The 18626-nt window shown below is 35.4% G+C and overlaps 2 protein-coding genes across 2 annotated transcripts; both read left to right on the top strand.

Annotated features, from left to right (window-relative positions):
- The first annotated feature begins 4880 nt into the window (after positions 1-4880).
- On the top strand, positions 4881-9430 carry LOC145635836 (uncharacterized). The gene is made up of 10 exons (XM_081687203.1): positions 4881-5329; positions 5431-5525; positions 5960-6027; positions 6108-6151; positions 6334-6411; positions 6491-6644; positions 8202-8354; positions 8452-8562; positions 8693-8758; positions 8842-9430. The coding sequence occupies exons 1-10, from the start codon at positions 4986-4988 to the stop codon at positions 8941-8943; spliced, it is 1215 nt and encodes a 404-aa protein (XP_081543329.1). The 5' UTR covers positions 4881-4985; the 3' UTR covers positions 8944-9430.
- A 2513-nt stretch (positions 9431-11943) lies between these two features.
- LOC145634573 (heat stress transcription factor A-7a-like) lies at positions 11944-14373 on the top strand. The gene is made up of 3 exons (XM_081685992.1): positions 11944-12475; positions 13201-13978; positions 14085-14373. The coding sequence occupies exons 1-3, from the start codon at positions 12113-12115 to the stop codon at positions 14090-14092; spliced, it is 1149 nt and encodes a 382-aa protein (XP_081542118.1). The 5' UTR covers positions 11944-12112; the 3' UTR covers positions 14093-14373.
- The last annotated feature ends 4253 nt before the right edge of the window (positions 14374-18626 follow it).

Genomic DNA, 18626 nt, shown 5'->3' with positions numbered 1-18626 from the left:
GCTATAGTGTAGACCGGCTCCTTGTCGGTATCCGAACTACTAGCAGACTGGGGGGTAGTCTTGGAGGACTGACCCTTATTTTTCTTTTTTGCCCCGGCTGGGGACTTAGTAATGTAGGACTTCAGCAGCCCTTTGTCAGCCAGACGGTCCAACGCCCGTTGAAGACTAAAGCAGTCGTTGGTGTCATGGCCAACTTCCTTATGGAACTGACATAATTTATTTTTGTTCCGTGACTGGACAGAACTCTTCATAGGATTCGGCTTCTCAATGGACAGCCGGTCCTTTACCTCCATGAGGATGGAGTTGCAGTCTTTGTTAAACTCGTACTTGGGGACGTACGGTTTAAACTCTTTCTTTTTCTTCTGGGACGGCTGGTCAGAGTCACTAACCGCCTAGACTTTTTTTCTCTTCTTGCTCTCTTCTTTCTTTTTTGCCGGCTGAGCAGGCCGGTTGTCTTTCTGCTTGTCGGACTTTTTGGAGTCCGACTGGCTACCAGGCGAGCAGAGGTCGGTAGCTTGGATGTAGCTCTCCACCTCCCTCAGGGCCGCCTGTAGGGTGAAAGCCCCTTTTCTGACAAGGTCAAACTTAAAAATCGACCCGTCTCTCAGACCCTTAAAAAAGTCTGTAAAAGCTACCTCATCAGACAGCCCCTAAATCTGAATTCTGATCATGTTGAACCGCTTGAAATATGAACGCAGCCCTTCTCTCTCTCCCTGCTTAACAGTGCTCAGATCAAGGCTTGTTTTCTTAGCAGGGATGTTCATTTGAGAAGTTAGAGGCAAACAGGAAGGCAAGCTTCCTGAAGCTGTTTATGGACCCGGCTGGCAGATTACCAAACCATTGTTGGGCAATGCCCTTCAATGTAGCCGGGAAGCATCGACACCAAGTGGCATCATCCAACCCCTGCAGATACATGAGGTTGGTGTAAGCCATGAGGTGATCTTCCGGGTTGGAGGTACCGCCATAGGTACCAACCAACACATTTTTAACCTTGGTCGGCTGAGCCGCCTCGGTTATCTCCCGAGTGAACGCAGAAGGTTGTTCACCCAGGCGCAGCAAACGAAGCTGCTAGTCCAAAGGCTGGACATTTGGACATGCCACCTGACCCCCAAAGAAGGTCGGCTGCATGAAGTGAGGAGGATACTGCCCGTAAGCCTGAGTAGGCACATACAGGACAGTTCCAATCATATGGGGGCCAGAGTGGACGGTATTACCGCCTGTCTGACTCTCATGCAAGGAGGATGCACTCCCTGCAAAAATGTTATTGAAGCTGTCTGGAAAGTTCAACGTTGAAGCTGACTCAGACAACGACTGATTTCTCTTCCGGTTGATGATCTCCCGGGCATCAGTAATTGATTTTTTGCCTCTCACCGGCTGCTGAGGCCGGCGAGTGTTGTTGGTGTTCTTCCCAGGGAGGAGAATCTTTGACCAATCGATGGTCCCGGCTGCCTTCTCCTTTGGATGGGGAGTGGGCTGCCGGTTTCTGACTGACTTCCCCTTCCCTGGAGGAGTCTTCTTTGCCGACTGGCCTTTACTTGGTCCAACCCGGCTCTTGGTGATCAGCTCTGTGATTTCACCCTTGAAACTCGTCATGAACCTCATGAGTTCGTCTCGGGTGACAGGGGCTGATCCTGCTGCCGTCTGGGTTGCCCCATCCGGCTGCCCAGTGGGCCTACTTGGACCCGCCTGGGAGGCACCCCGCTCCAGAGTTTCCCTGGACCGGATGTGCTTGACTCTAAGAGAGCCGTCTTCGGCTGTGGAGGTTTGGACCTGAGGGTCCTCATCCTCCTCGCGGTCTGTAAAAACTTCCGGGTCTTCACCCAGACGGTTAGGAGGTGGTATAGACTCTTGAACCATCTTCGAGGTACTCTCCCCACAGACGACGCCAAATGTTTTGGGTGTTTTTGTCCCTCGGGAGAGTTACGTCACGAAGTCTGGTCTGGCCGGTCTGTACCTGCAAAATAACGGAGACTTCGGGTGGTTGGAGCTCCGCCTCCGACGGTCAAGTTAGTAACTTGAAACGGAATAAAGAGTACGGAAATTTAGGTGGGGATCTGCTTGGATTCCAAGCTCAAGTCTTTCTCTGATGTAAGAGAGTACAGGTATAAAAATGATAAAACGTGTCCTCAAAATTAGGGACATCTCCCTATTTATAGGGACATTGGGAATTGTGCCCCTGATTAGGTCATTAAACCCTAATCATTGGTGGGCTACGCCGTTTTGCGGTATTCTCGAGATTTGGGCCTGAAGGCCGCCTTTTCCCTTGATTTCTGGGAGGACACGTGTCGAGCAGGGATTGGTCCCTTTTGGGCCAATCTGGGGCTGACACGTGTCACCCTCTGATTGGGCCACGTGGCAGGGTGAAATTACCCTAAACATAAGGTAAGATTGGGTCATAAGAAATTAAGAAGATATACTAGAGGGGAGGAGATTGATATAGGATAAACATCTATCTATCTATATAATATAATTACAAGTCAGTTAATGAGGTTTTGGAAGGGCGTGTTCGACAAAATATAGCTGTGAAGGTAGTTGTAGCTGTGGAGGTAGCTGTTAGCTGTGTAGGTAACTGTTAGCTGTGAAGATAAATAATTTAGATATGAGTGTTCGGTAAAGTAGTGGTTGACTAGCTGTTACATATAAAAATCAATTTTTTATTTTTAAAACTATAGATTAAATTTTCAATAGTTACTTGAAAGGCTACCTCTAATTTCAAAAGCTAATGTTTCTAACTTTTCACAAAAGCTACCTCCACCACTAAAAGCTACCCTAACCACTACTTTGCCAAACACTCACATTTTTTGTTGAGTAAAAGTTACCTAAAAGCTACTCAAAAGCTAACGCCGAACACGCCCGAAGTTTCTCCAAAACCTTAATTCTCAACAATTTTTAGTTTTTTCTTTTTTCCTTTCTTTTTGTGGCTATAACCTCCAATTAAGTAACTTCTACTTCATTATTTTTTTCTTCCATAACTTCCACTTCATCATTTTTTTCCATAACTTCCACCTCTCCTATTGTTTTACTTTCTAAATATACATGTTACGTATATACTGTGCGTTAGCGTTAGTATGAATACACTTTAGTTATTTAAATGGTGCAGTAGTGTGTACAGTGCTTAATGTGTCTGATAAAAAATGACAATCTTTAATTACTAAATAAGTATAAACGTATAAACATTACTTAATAGGAAAAAAAATAATAAAAAAAAAAAGCATAAAGCTATTTACCTCTCAATATTTAAGAACATAAATACAGAGTTTGACAAGGTCTTTGGTTTTGAATTGGAATATGTGTTTGTGTGCTTAATTATATGCTAGGTTATTTTCATTAGGACCAATATTTCTTTATAATGAAGGTTTAACATGCCTTTTGGATTTGAACATTGTTTTTGTACAAAATTCTTATAAGTATGTTTTTTTAGTTTAAATAAGGGTTAATAAGAGTGTGTTGTATTTAATTCAAAAAAAAAAAAAAAAGTGCGTTTCATTCAGAATAGCTAAGATAAGATGAATTCAGGTGAACATAACATAAGCTAGTTAATGAGTATGTCCTTTGTTTGAGGGCCAAACAATTGGAAGGATATGGGAAGGGGGGTGTTATATACCACCATCCAAAATGATCAAAACCGCCAACATTTAGTGTGAATTGACAACCATACCCTTAGTACTTCACCACTATCTCTCCTCTTGCCACCAATCACTAATACCTTGATACCACCACCCCAATTGATGACTAACACCACCACCCCAATTGATGACTAACACCACCACCACACTGACCGGCGACGACGACCACCACCACAACCACCCTGACCGGCGACCTACCACATCCCTCTCAAAGATGACCCACCACCTTCCTTCTTTGGCGGAAAGGTGGTGATTTTTTTTTTGACAACCGTACCAACCGGAGCTCAAAACCGGTTACCGGGCACGATAACCGGTTTTGGGCTCCAATTACCATGGAATCGGTTAAGGTGCACGGTAACCGGAGTCCAAAACCGGTTACCGTGCGCGATAACCGGAACCCAAAACCGGTTACCGTGCACAATAAACGGTTTTAGGCTCCGATTATCGTGCACGGTAACTGGTTTTGGGCTTCGGTTACCGCCGTTGCCTGAAATAAAAAAATATATATATTAAACCACCACCTTCCCGCCGGCGAGGGAAGGTGGTGGGTTGTCATAGAGGAGGGTATGGTGGGTCGCCGATCAGGGTGGTGGTGGTCATCGTCGATCAGAAGGAGTTGTGGTTCGCCGGGAGAATAAGGGGTGGTGAAGTAATAAGGGTACGATTGTCCATTCACACCGAATGTTGGCGGTAATGATTATTTTTGTAGGCGGTGTTTAGCAATTTACTATGAGAATCTCTACCGTTAAAATACGTTCATTTCCTCACAATTTAAACTTCACCCATCTAGAATTTGAAATAAGATAATCAGCACTTGAATGGTAAATACGAGTACAAAGTAGATTGTATCTTTACATTATTGAAATATGAACAACTAATTTTGACGTATAGGTCAAGGCCATAAACATAAAACAAACCTATATTTAAATTAACCCCATTAAAAGTAAAAATTTACACCAATCAATAATTAAAAACAACCAAAAGAGCAAACAACGTAAAGACGTGGAAACCATTAAAAATAACTGTCACTAAAATAAAATAAAAACTGTCAGAAAAAAAAAAAATCTAAAAAAATTCATAAATCTCTCCCTCCAATTTATCCATCTCTCCACGTCGGATATTCCACCCCTCAAATTTTTTTTTTTAAAATTTATAATTTTAAATTTTGACATCATCATCATTTTCATTCTTCCTCTATAAAAATAGTTAAATAATTCTCCCCCATAATTTTTCTCTGTTTCATTTTCTCTCTCCTCTGTAGAAAGAGAAAGTAAACCTTCCAATCAAACCCCCAATTTGATTTGATTCCATTCCTTTCTTTCCAATCTAGGGTTTCTTCTTCAATCAATTCAATCAATCATGAATTCTAGTAGAAGAAATGCTTTACCACCTTCTCTCGTCGCTAATCTTCAGCAAGTTTTGTCTTCCAGAAAAAATGTCGAACAAATTCAATCACAAACATCTTCCGAGTTGACTCAGTCTTCTTCTACTCAAGAACAGCACCAGAAATTGGAGAAAGAGGTTGAAGAAGAAGCTCCTTCTACTGCGAATGATGATGATGTTGTTGATTCTGAAGAAACGAGCTCGAAACCGGTGATTTTGGTTACTAATGGTGATGGAATTGAGTCGCCTGGTCTTGTTGCTCTTGTTGATGCGCTTGTTCGTAATGGTCGCTTTGATGTTCACGTTTGTGCTCCTCAATTGTTAGTTCTATTGAAATCATTTTTTTTTTAATTTTTTGAAATTTTTGTGTTTTTTTGAATGATTTTATTTGGTTTTGTTGATGAAATGATTGGTTTTGTAGTGATAAATCTGCATCTGGACATTCGTTGACAGTTCGTGAGACGGTTGAGGTGAATTCTGCTGAAATCAGTGGCGCTACCGCTTTCGAAGTTTCTGGTAATCTTTCTTTTTGTATTGAACCTTTAATTGTTTGTGGAATTGTTGATAAAATTCAATTTAATTATTGATTTTCTGGAAAATGTGATTGGTTTGAGCAATTTTCTTGTTGATTAGAGGTTAATTAATATTATATTATGATTAATTAATAATTATGATTAATTCTGGATTTGTTCAAAAAGGTTTAAGCTACATTGTTGTTAGTTTGTTAATGAGATTTTAGATATTTCTTGCTAGTGATAATAACCGAGTATTGCGATTTGGTGATGAACTTTTGGCCATTTTGTTGTGGATGCTCTATAGTTTTAGGTGCTTAAATTCCTTGTTGTTGTTGAACTAAGACCTTCCAAATGTTATTATTATATTTTGGATTGGATCGGATTTGATGGGTTCGGCAGCAAGAGCCTGAGCCTTTTGTTTTACACTTTGACCAGGTACACCTGCAGATTGTGTGTCATTAGCTTTATCTCAGGCATTGTTTTCTTGGTCAAAGCCTTTATTGGTATGTTTCCTGAGGTGTATCACTTTTGTGTTAGTAATCGATTTTCTCATGTTAATGATTTTATAACTGAAATTTTTTAGGTACTAAGTGGAATTAATAAAGGATCAAGCTGTGGTCAAAACATGTGAGTATTTGGTGGAATGGTGGTTTCCTATCCAACTTATATTTATAATAAGCTAAAGCTATTTCATTATGCAATGTAACAAATGGTTAATAAAATAAGATTATGTTTAACCTTTCTCTCCCCGTTTTTCTGCCTTGTGTTCCAAATTTTCTTATCTGTTGGTATTTAATATGTGTGACTAGGCTGTATTCGGGGGCTATTGCTGGATCAAGAGAGGCATTGATTCATGGCGTACCATCAATTTGTATGTCATTGGATTGGTAAGTATCTTTCTTGTCGCTTTTTTTTTTTCTCTGGTTGTCTTCTTTCTTCATTATTTTAAAATCGATTATGCTGCAGGAAAAAAGATGTTAGCTCTGAAAATGATTTCAAGGATGCTGTTGAAATTTGCCTGCCATTGATAAATGCAACAATAAAAGATATTGAGAATGGGAGTTTCCCGAAAGGCTGCTTTCTTAACGTGGAGATTCCAAATTCTCCTTCCTCAAACAAGGTTTGTTGGTGCTAGTGTTTCTATGTCACTCTTCTTTTGCCATTTTAGTGTCTTATAACACCGGTCTAATTTTGATATGAAACTTGTTGTATGTATCAATGAAAATTTAAGATTACTCTGTGAATTTGTTCAGCATATGCTAGGTGTAGACTATCAGGCGACAGGCGTTTAGAAAACTGTGTTACTAGTTCTTTAGTCTTTAATTTCTCTTTCAATACATGAAGAATTTACGGAAATTTCCTTTTGAACTACTTTTACTTGATCACTTTTTATTGTTGTTATATGACGTCTTGCTATATTGAAGATGTTACGACATGGATAATTAATTGCTTAGTTTTTGCAAATGCATGACATGTCAATAGAAATGGTAATTACAACTTGCAAGATAAATCCAAGACTCTTAATTATGAGGGATTTAGGGCTGGACAAGGCAATTGTATCCACCCTACCTCACAAATTGGGATAGTATAGTTGATTGCAAAATCATATGTCACTCTTAATTTTTCTTGTTCTCGGCTTTTTAGCTGGTCGCAATAACCTTGTGTATTCTGTCCCACTGGAATTGTCAATTTTTTTCCTTTTTGGCTTAAAATTTGATTATTATGCTGTTAAAAAACTAATTAACTTACAAGGTGAAGATATTAGGTTTGTTCAAAAGTGCATTTTATAAGAGTATGTTTTCAGGATTTTTACCAATGTAGAGAGATTTAGATAATAGTCAAACTTATTTAATTAACTTTGCAATGCCGCTGGGATAGAAGGATACTATGTTGGTTTGGAGAATCCAATCTTTTGTGCTTGTTGAAATTGTGTGTTCAAATAATTCACTGAAATGCACTTGCATGGTGTGATTACATCATAATCATGAATATTAGTTTCCATTCAAACTAATTTTGCCACTGCAGTGTCTAACTGTTTAAGGAAATGTACAACATCTTAGATTTGAGTTTCTGGATTGATGTCTATCGACTGGATTAGAGTTTCTCCATGCTGAGAGGTGTATGCTTCAAATTGTCATTAGAGGGTATCTTATTGGTGGAAGTTTTAAAGCCTCTTTTAAATTGTCATTAGAGGGTATCTTATTGGTGGAAGTTTTAAAGCCTCTTTTAAATTGTCATTAGAGGGTATCTTATTGGTGGAAAATCTAAAGCCTCTTCACTTTTATTAATCTTGGAGTAATGAAGATCTTTTCTTCCATTTTATCTCTTTGTCTTGTGTCTGACCACATCACCAAGTTAAATAGCTCATCTATATTGATGTTTTAAGGCTGTTGAGGTACCAGGAAAATCAGGAGGGTAAAACACGTGGTAGGGGACACAGAGTTGGCATGAAAAATTTAGTATTTTGGTTTGTGCAATACCTTCTATGTAATTTTTTGTGGGATGGTTATTGGTCATCATTTCTGCGTGGACCTGCAGTTCAGGGCCCTTCAAGCACTGATTCAATTGTTAGTAATAGTATCATTAATCATTAATGTATTAAAGGTGTGTTCAAATTTAGAAACGGTCCTCCTATGCTGGACAACTTAACTGATTAGTTTGTTTGCTGCACTTGCAGGGTTTCAGATTGACTAGGCAGAGCCTGTGGAGGTCTAGTCTATCTTGGCGAGCCATTTCTTCATACAAACATCCGTCTGCAATGAATTTTATGGCCAATCAACAAAGCCTTGGTATTCAGCTTGCTCAGCTGGGACGAGATGCCTCAGCAGCTGTGAGTACTTTTTTTTTTTTGGCTTCATGGGATACTGTACTGCTGTTTGTATAATTGTATGTTGATCCAATTATGGTATATGTTACATGTTTTCCAGGGTGCAGCGCGCCGGCTGAACACTAGTAGAAAGACAGTAGAGGTTGAATCTGTTGGGGTTGCAGGTAAACCAAAGACCCAACAAACAATTAGAAAACATTACCGTCTTGAGGTATGTAATTGGCAATTACGTCCTGCTGTTTTTGCCAGAAGTTGGCCCATCACTTTGTTCTTCTGGATCTTTTGTGTGCTTCGTACATATTGTGAACGAGTAGTCAATATGTTCTTTGCCTAATTTGCAGTTCTTGGATGAGGAGAAGGAAGACGCAGATGATGAATTAGATTTTAAAGCAGTACAAAATGGATTTGTGAGTTCTAAGCTTTTTAGTCGATGATTTCACAGCCACACTTCATTATCTCTTTGATTAACTATGTGTTTTTCGAATGATAGGTTGCTATTACTCCGCTAGCCTTGTCTTCAGATCTTCAGTCAGAGATTCAATTATCTGTCTCAAATTGGTTATCACCAGTCCTTGCCGCATGGGAACAATAGCGTCTCCTTTACTCAGTACCAAGCAAAAAATATTCATACTTGCAGACGGACAGTCGACAACTCGACATACATTTGGGCTGGTTTCTTTTACCTCCTTTGATTGAAGAAAGCACATATATTATTTGTTCATGTGCTGACTTAGGTAGTTCAGTGTGAGTGATCTCCGTTGGAATTCAAACTTTTTTGTCAACTGCTTTACTTGAGAAAAGATTATCCGTCATGTTCTAGTCTCAGCCATTCGAATTATTTGTTGTACAGAGGTCGTTGGACCTTTTTCCATATTGTTAAAGAGATATAAATGCATGTCAATTCTTAACATGTTTATGCTCTATTTGGTTGTAATGATGCACCGGATCTCTTTTTATGTGTGGAGCTTGTAACAGAGATACCTCCTGTAAATTCGCAAAGACGAAAGAAAGGCATTGCTATTTTTTGGGATGTTTTGTAAATTAACATGCATTAATTTATCAGTTTGTGTTTCATTTTATCTTATTTTTTTGGCTTGGTTGTTGCCAGTATGTGCTTTTATGCAAGGGAATGAAGTTTTTATTTGGCTGACAGTGCCTGACACAGATCCATATCAGAGTATCAATACTACCAAATACGAAAATGTTACTAATATTACTGTCTGTATATAACTTCTTTCACAAAGTCTTATATGTGGCTGGTCACACGGTGTGGCCATCCATCATGAGAATTACTTCGTTAGTGTCATAGGGGTTACTCGTTCAGTTTACAAGGGTTACTTCGTCAGTGTTATAGGGGTTACTTAAGAGTTACTCGGTCAATATTATAGGGGTTATTCGATCAATGTTATAGGGGTTACTTCAGTTTACAAGGGTTACTTCGTCACTGAACTTCTTTTGTAAATCCATAGGCTGTAAAACATAACTACTTTTTTTTTTAATTTATTTATTTATTTTATACCGATTTATAAAGGAGGCTAGCTTCCAATTGATTCAATATTACAATAGATATTTGACTCTCTGATTGGGGGTACAGCAAACATTGTGGACTACTTGATTATGCAAATATACTAGGTGCCTAGCTTATTTTATACTACTAGAACAATTTTACTGTTAAGTTGAAACCCTAATTAGCAACCACGAAACCAAACCTCTCAAACTCTCTATCTCTCACAGCTCTCCCCCTCCCTCGGCGCCGGTGGTGTCCCTGTAGTGGTGGTAGTTCATGCGGTGGTCTGTTGTCCATTAAAGGTGGTGATCGTGGTTTTCCCCTTCACTCGACCAATCTAATATTGGTGGATGATTCGTTCGAATCCAGTGGAGGTGTGGACTAATAAGAGGAGTCACGCTTCGGGCTCTATTCTCTCCCTGATTTGTCGATCGAATAGCTACGTGGAAATAACGCTTCAAAGGTATGATTATGTGATTCTTGTATGTTAGGCATGCAATCCTAATTTAGATGCTTATGAATATGATTTATGAAATTCTGCTTATAGTACCTAATAACTCCTACATTACCAATTAGAGTATTCAGCTCTTTATAATTAATATTTTCATCCAACTTTTTCTGACATCAATTTGCCTTTTTACACTTTCTCACTATTTTCACTTTGTCTTTAGTATTTATCATCCATCTAAATCATCTCTTATTTAAATTTAAAAATGTTACTCTCTTCATATCTAAGCCTTTTCCATACATTTTTAGAAAATGAGGATTTCAAATAAGATAATGAGGATTGATTGAAAAAAAAAGGTGAATAAACAAAATAGTAGGTAAAATAATACTCCATTTTTTCCCTAAATTTTACACCTGATTGTACTTTGCCACAAGTTGTACAATGTATAGCCGTATAGGCAGTTTGTATTTACTTACTTTTTATAGTACAGGTTTAAAATAAAAATAATTAAAAAAAAAAATAAAAAATTCTAAATCATGGCCAATAGTTTTAGCTTGAATCTATTTTATGATACTAATCAAATTTGTCATCCCTAATACACATTACACAAGGTTAAAACAGTAAAAGTGCAGTCCAATCAAAATCGTATCCATGTTATGTCGAGGAGCCCCATACCTTATGCGGATAAAATGAGTGCCACGTACCAACGAAATCAATTCTATCCTAATGAAACCCCTTTCACCTACCAAATTGGTTCACATCAAATCAAATTACAACAAAAAACAAACAAATATGCAACCATTTTCTTCTAATTTTTTGCCCAAAAATAAAAAAATACGGATTACCTTAAATTATACGGAGTACTTTCTACGAGAGTTTGTTCTGTACATCTGGATGTTTTTTGCTTATTAATTTTTGTTCATTTAGTAAATTCTACTATGTATATATAACAAAATTTATATAATTTATTTTGATTAATCGTTAAAATTGTATGTTGATAAATGTGATTAAAAAATAAATATGTCAATTAAAAAAACAAAAGTAGTAATATCTTTGGTTATTTAAACTCAAAATTATAATATCTTGATATTTATAAACACTAAGTACTTGTAGAGATGAATCAAACAAAACTATACTCTACAATAATTTTGTTCTTTTATTTTTTTTGAAAACTACTATAATTTTTTTTCTTCTTATGATTAGTATCAAGTCAAATTTAAATTTGATTAAAAAAAAAATTACTTCCTCTATTTTCTACTTCGTATTAGTTAACACATTTCTATTAGGTGCATTTTTTTTTTCTTCTCATTTTGTAAGTTAAGAGAAGACATTCTATCGAATTAAAGTTTCAATTCACAAATCAAGCAAATATGAATAAATGGGCAAGCTGGCAACCACGTTAAGGTCCTTTGGGAATGAGGGGTAAGCGAGAATTGCCACCTCCAAAATGCTTAATTGAAAATTGATTCTATTACTTCAAGGTTGTAAAATACAATCCTTATGGTTATCATTAAATTGAATACTATTTGGTAAAAAAAATAAATAAATTAATAATTATAAAAAGTGCTTCAAGTCAAAATCACACACCATATACTTACTACAAATGGCAAGTCATCACCACTTCTAAGTGGACACTTTATATATTTTTTTTTGGATTTTTACACTTTTTTCCCACCTCCCCCTTTCCATTTTTAGACACCCATCTTTCATTCTCTCTCCACCTCTTCACAATCAAATTCCCAAAAAACAAAAAACCCCAAAAACCATTTTTCTCTCTGCAAATTCTGAACTTTTTTTTTGCAAATTATGGACCCCAACAACGAGTTATCACTCGGATTACAACTCAACGGTGTATTCGGTGTTGAAAATAAGCTTAATAATGTTGATGGAGTAACAGTGAAAGAAGAAGTAGTAGTAGTTGAAGAAGAAGAAGAAGAAACTATGGAGATGCCAAAGCCATTGATGAGTTTACATGAATTTGGACCACCACCTTTTCTGAATAAAACTTTTGATATGGTTGAAAACCCAGAAAGTGATCCGATTATTTCATGGGGTGAATCTTTTAATAGTTTTATTATTTGGGATGAACATAAATTTTCCACTGATTTGCTTTCTAAGTATTTTAAACACTCCAATTTCTCCAGCTTTGTTCGTCAGCTTAACACCTATGTAAGTAATTTATCTCCATTTTATAATTTTTTGGACTGTTTTTGGTTTAATTTTTCTGGTTGTGATATGTTCATTGGCTGTTGATTGCTTTGTTTAGTTTAGACCGGATTTGATCACAGGTTTTATTTTATTTTGTGTAGACGGAATTTGATCTCGGGTTTTAGTATGTTTGGTATTGACAGAATTTGATCTCCGGTTTTAGTATGTTTAGTGTAGAGGTGTAGACATTTTTGTTGTAGATGGAATTTGATCTGGGGTCTTGTAATTACGACTTAATATTTTTTAAATCAATTTTTAATTGTTCATGTGCTTAATACACTCATTTAAATATATAGCTATGTAAGTACTTTGTGTACTGTTTTTAAAATGGGTGATTTTTTTTGTTTATTGGGTATTTTAGTTTTTATCATCCCTAAGATGTAGGACTTTAATACATGCTTATTTTATGCCAACTTTAATTGTGTTAATAGTACCCTTTTGGATGAACTTGCTGCTAGATTAGATGAATTAATTAAACTATAGTGATTAGTTATGGATAGAAAAACATTGATTAATAGTATTCTATTTTTCATCCAATTGATTGAACTGGTTCATTTACATGGTATTAGAGTATAATACTACATCATTTATTGGGATTTGAGTTTTGTATTTCATATAATTTTTGCTGGTTGTATGAAATTTATGTAGTGATATTGATATGGATCTATACTTGGTAATTGGTATAGGGATTCAGAAAAGTGTCAACAGCCCATCCTGTTAGATGGGAGTTTGCACATCCAGGGTTTCAGAAGGGCAAGAAAGATTTGCTAAAGACTATAAAGCGGCGAGCCCAGGGTAATGGTACCAACAGCAATGCTAGATTGCTGCATCAAAAGGAGACTGAAATAGAAATTCTTAAGAAAGAACAGGAGGCACTGAAAGTTGAGATATCTGATCTGAAGCAACAGCAGCAGAACTCGAACACGTGCTTGGCTGCAATGGGAGAGCGTATGAAGACTGTTGAATGGAAGCAACAGGAGTTCATTATGCTCCTTGCCAAGGCAATGAAAAAAACTAACTCATTTCAGCGGCTGCTCCAGAACTACAGGCAGAACAAAGTTCTGGGTGGTGGAGAAGTACATAAGAAACGTCGATTGGTCTCAAATGACAATTTTTTGGAGTCATTTATAGCAAAGCATGGTGATCAATTCCCAAAGGAAGAAATGACTGCTGCTCACTCAGAACTAAACTCATATCTTGGCTCCTCAGCGATTGATTTAGGCTCTAGCTTAATGCCGGACCAGAAATCTAACCTGACATCCGAGACTAGCAGTCCTGACTTATCTTCTGGCAGCTACATAATGTGGGAGAAGCTAATGGCAGATGATGTGATATGTGAAGGTAACAGAGAGGAAGCAGGGTTTGGTGTTGATCAGAGTAAGATTGTACATGAATTGGAGGACTTGATTAAGCCTCGCAGCTTGATTGGCTATACTAATGTTGGTGAAATAGCTTGTCCATTAGGTAATAAAAACTTGCTTAGTTGTTACTACTTTCGCTATTGGTTTAAGAGATTATTCCTATATTCATAAAATGTATAATACTAACATAATCTTTTTTTCTTGAGCAGGACACTAGGACACTTCAATGGTAGATGCAGCAGGAAAAGGAAAAGAACAGATCACTTTTGGATGGTTGAACAAAATTAGAAATTCGATAGATTATTTAGGACTGTGTGTAGTGCCTGTAGTTATATTATCTAGCTAATTTCATGTCGATTATACTAACAACGTAGAGATTACTTTGTTCTAGTTGATTAGCCATAGATTTTTGAGGAAAAAATTGTTGATGAACGTTGTATAATCCCTTTGTATATGCATGACTGTTCGGTTGGTTTTAGGTAAGAGCATACTTTTGGACATTTGAAGTTGTATTTGCTAGTGTTGATTGTAAACCTTTGTAGATCAGTTTAATCAAGCATCTATACCTCACTTGTGTATGTAGAAGCTTGATTACAACACTAACTTCATTTTTTTTCAATCTTTTTTACTAAGCAAGAGACGTTAGAGAGTCTACTATAAAGTCGGGTAGATATCCATATAGACGACACTAGATTAAGCCCCGTGCCACCACGATTTTTACAAAATATTACAATGAATTATGATTTTAATTCAAAATCTATCAAAATAAATTCTCATATTTTTTTTTTATGAAATTAAAAAAAGTTTGAATCTTAATTTATACCAAGAATTGAGCTCCGAGTATGAATTAGCCCAAAGAGTGAACAAGGTAAAACACCAAAAACAATAAAAGATAATAGAATAATAATTTAAAAGATATGGAAAATATGTGAATATATTGTACGGTAGTTCATTTGGGTCTCACGGTCCGTGGCCGGAAATTGTTGTGATACCTAGCATGTACTATCCAATGGCGCCGTGCCCGGAAATTGTTGTGATACCTAGCATGTACCATCCAATGGCCTAAAATTCTCAAAATACCCGTCTTTTGAAAATGGTCTAATCATTCATGTGGTTGCTTACTTGCTTAGGAACAAGTCAAGATTTGAGCCAAAATCCTTGAGCTAACCCCTTCATAAACTGGTTCGAACCGAGCAAGACCTGGCCAAGGTTGATCTACTCTAATTTTATAACCCACTACGGAGTACAATGGAACACTTTCACTCTTCATGTAACAAAAATGTCCTTCATAAATGATGCATTTTGGGGACTTTTTACATTTTTGTATTTAATTAGTACTAGTACTATTGAAACATCATCCATCGTAAAGTTGAAAAATCAGACCGCATAAATATGCCTCTCAAATACAGGACAAAGTGGACAACTTTACACTTGACATAAGCTTAAATAATGATTTGTGGCAGTAATTACTTGTATTAAAATATGATTAAGGAAATCACCAGAAAGTTAATAGGGTCCTAATTTAGTAAGTGATCTACAAATCGACACTTGTCGGATTCGTTTTGGTTGTTAACAATGGACACTTGTATGAATGTATGAAGCCGCAAAATGCACATTAGTCTGGTGGGTCTAAGAGTAATTAGGACTTTTATAATTAAATAATGAAAAGAAAAGTGCTTAAATAGTTGAGATTATGTAACGTAAAGCAAACAAATGGGTAGGATAGTTTTTGACTATTAGCATGATTATCTCTAGATGTATCCTTGAAGAACTATTCATCTAATAGGAATGACAGTACGATTTTAGATCTATTCTCTCAATTCAGAACGAAAGTGGTTTGTTTATTTATCTTTTAAGGTTTAAATAAAATTGTGCGTTGTAACTTGAATAAAATGGCAATAAATTGTGAAATTGTCTAACAGAAAGAGTATATCATATGGAGTGGCATGTAATAGTAATGCTCATCTATTGTTACATTTCTTCCTCATGTGTGCTTCTTAATTGATACAAGTATTTAATTTCAATGTTGTTGATGTCACCCCCCGCCCCCCACCCCCAATATATATATATATATATATATATATATATATATATATATATATATATATATATATATATATAATGGGAAATTCTATAATTTTTCAATTTACCTTCAACAATAATGTCTAGTGAATTTAATTCTCTAAGATAATGTATTGAAAATCTCTAAAAGGGATGGGAAAATACAAGTTAATCTCTCAGATACACATATATCCCTCAACTAGTATATGAAAAGACGTATATAACCCTCCATTGATACTTGAAAAGACAATTATACCCCCAGATAAAACAAATTTTTGTATTGACTGGGTATCCCTCAAAAGGGACGACGAATGAGTGAAGTAAATGGATTGAGGACCTTTATTATCACTTTCTCTACACCTTCAAATTGTTAAAATTATAATTGACAAATAAATTAGTATTCAATCCAATTAAAAATGATAGCATTAAGGAGAAAAAATGTGTGCTGACATATAATTATTACTAATCTATATCTATATCTATATCTATACTTAGTATTTAAAAACTATAACCAAGAAACTAAGAAAGACACATGTCCCATCCATTTTGTTACACTTCTCTAACCATAGTGCCACATGTCATCTTACACTATTAATTTTTTATTACACCATTTTTTTTTTTAATTTTTTCATTAAACTTATAAAACTTTATTTTTCATATACACTTCATCTTCATCTTCATCTCTCCCCTTTAATTCAACCTTTTCCTATTCTCTTTAATTTTAGTCCTTCCACCTTCTATTTAAACCTCTTTTTCGATTAAAGTTCTAAAATTTTAATTTCTTTAATCATGTTTCCGATTACATATTATACCCTATAATGACTTACTGATATTTTCTCACTTATCTCTCAATACAATTTTATATGAATAACCCATGCATTGCATAGGCCACAATGCTAGTTATAATTAAGGAGAAAAAAAATAGACCCATTAAGCTACATTTAACTCAACTAAATACTATATATATATATATATATATATATATATATATATATATATATATATATATATATATATATATATATATATATATATATATATATATATAGGGGAGGGATCCGGTGAGAATAGGTTCATATGTGAGAATTCATACTTATATGAGAACTGATTTTAAATTTAGAACATGTGAGTAAAAATTTAGAACATACGAGTAAAAGTTTAGAACATGTGTCTGAAATTAAAATTTAGAACATTTGAGTAATAATTTAAAACATCTATTTGAGTAATATGTTTAGAACATTTGATTTAAGAATTAGAACAAGTGATTAAAAATTTATAAAATCTGCTTTATGAAATTTTAAACATATAAGTAAAATTTAGAACATCTGATTTAAGATTATGAACATATGATTAAAAATTTAGAACAAACAAATATAGAATATAGAAAGTGTGAGTAAAAAATTTAGAACATACGAGTAAAAAAATAGAACATACGCTTTAAAATCTGAAACATATAATTAAAAATCTTAGAACACACATTTTAAAATTTAGAACATATAAGTTAAAATTTTGGAACAAGTTATTTAAAATTTATAATATCAAACTTCACTAATTTATGGTTTAGAACATGTGAGTACTAAATTAGAACATTTGATTTAATTTAGAACACCTATGAAAAAGTTTAGAACATCAGATTTAAAATTTAGAACATACGAGTAAAAATTTAGAACATAAAGAGTGTTCTCACATAAGAAAAATTCTCACATAAGAAAAATTTTCACGAGAGTCTCCCCCTATATATATAATAATAATAAAAAATAAAATAAAAAAAATAAAACCGAAACATTTGGGACTTGTCTATCGATTTCTCCTACGAAAACAAGATCTTTGACTTTGACAAGCAACCATTTAAACAGTACGTGCATTCTGTAAAATTTGGCACTACTTTTTTGAATGGTAAGCCAAATCATTAGCTATTCGTGCATATTCTGTTGCTGTCTCGTCGTAAGTTTGGCACCATCGTCTAGGACATTTAGGGACCATATTTAAAGTTTTCATAGAAAATTTGAGCCTATCCTATGTCTTAACGAGACAGCTCCATTCTTGGTCCCTCTCGTGATCAAGTAAAACACAAAATATTGCCTTTTTTCTCGTCTTTGTGATACAAGATAATAGGAGAGTCATCCAAAAGCTAGTTCTAAAGAAGAGTCCATTGTCCTATATCAACCCCAAAATCAAGTGATTAACCCTCCATATGACCGATGTGAGACTCAAGTTCCAATACCTTAATAAAACATAACACTTTGCCTTCAAGTTATGACACTCTACCTTTGACACCGGAAGTAAAACTATTGGAGCATTACGTAGGGTTAATGCTTAGATTGTGGATTTCCCAATTCCTTAGTTTCAATATCAAACAAGGTTTGACCGGATGAAAAGGTTTGCAATCTTTGTATCCCTCCACTATAAAGTTATGAGAATGAATCTTTTAGGAACACTTTGAGGTGAAGGTTTTTTTTTTATTTTTTTCCTACTTGCAATGATCATACAACTATTACCTTCATTCTTTTTAGGAAAATTTGTCATTAATAATACAACTTTTGCCCCGTTTTTTATAAATAATACAACCTTTGGATTATACCTGAATATTACAACCTTTGGGAGGTGTTAGTTTAAAACAAGACATAATCAGTTGGTAACTTATTAAACAAGATATCCATGACACGTGTCGCACAATAATTGGTTTAATT

This window comes from Chenopodium album, chromosome 6 (genome assembly GCF_948465745.1).
Source record: "Chenopodium album chromosome 6, dcCheAlbu1.1, whole genome shotgun sequence".
NCBI lineage: Eukaryota > Viridiplantae > Streptophyta > Magnoliopsida > Caryophyllales > Amaranthaceae > Chenopodium > Chenopodium album.
This window is presented reverse-complemented; position numbering and strand designations above follow the sequence as displayed.

Coding starts and splice junctions, on each gene's coding strand:
- LOC145635836 (XM_081687203.1), top strand. CDS start 4,986: ATGAATTCTAGTAGAAGAAATGCTTTACCACCTTCTCTCGTCGCTAAT. Junction 8,355..8,451: donor GACGAGATGCCTCAGCAGCT/GTGAGTACTTTT, acceptor CATGTTTTCCAG/GGTGCAGCGCGCCGGCTGAA. Junction 8,759..8,841: donor AAGCAGTACAAAATGGATTT/GTGAGTTCTAAG, acceptor TTCGAATGATAG/GTTGCTATTACTCCGCTAGC.
- LOC145634573 (XM_081685992.1), top strand. CDS start 12,113: ATGGACCCCAACAACGAGTTATCACTCGGATTACAACTCAACGGTGTA. Junction 12,476..13,200: donor TTCGTCAGCTTAACACCTAT/GTAAGTAATTTA, acceptor TAATTGGTATAG/GGATTCAGAAAAGTGTCAAC.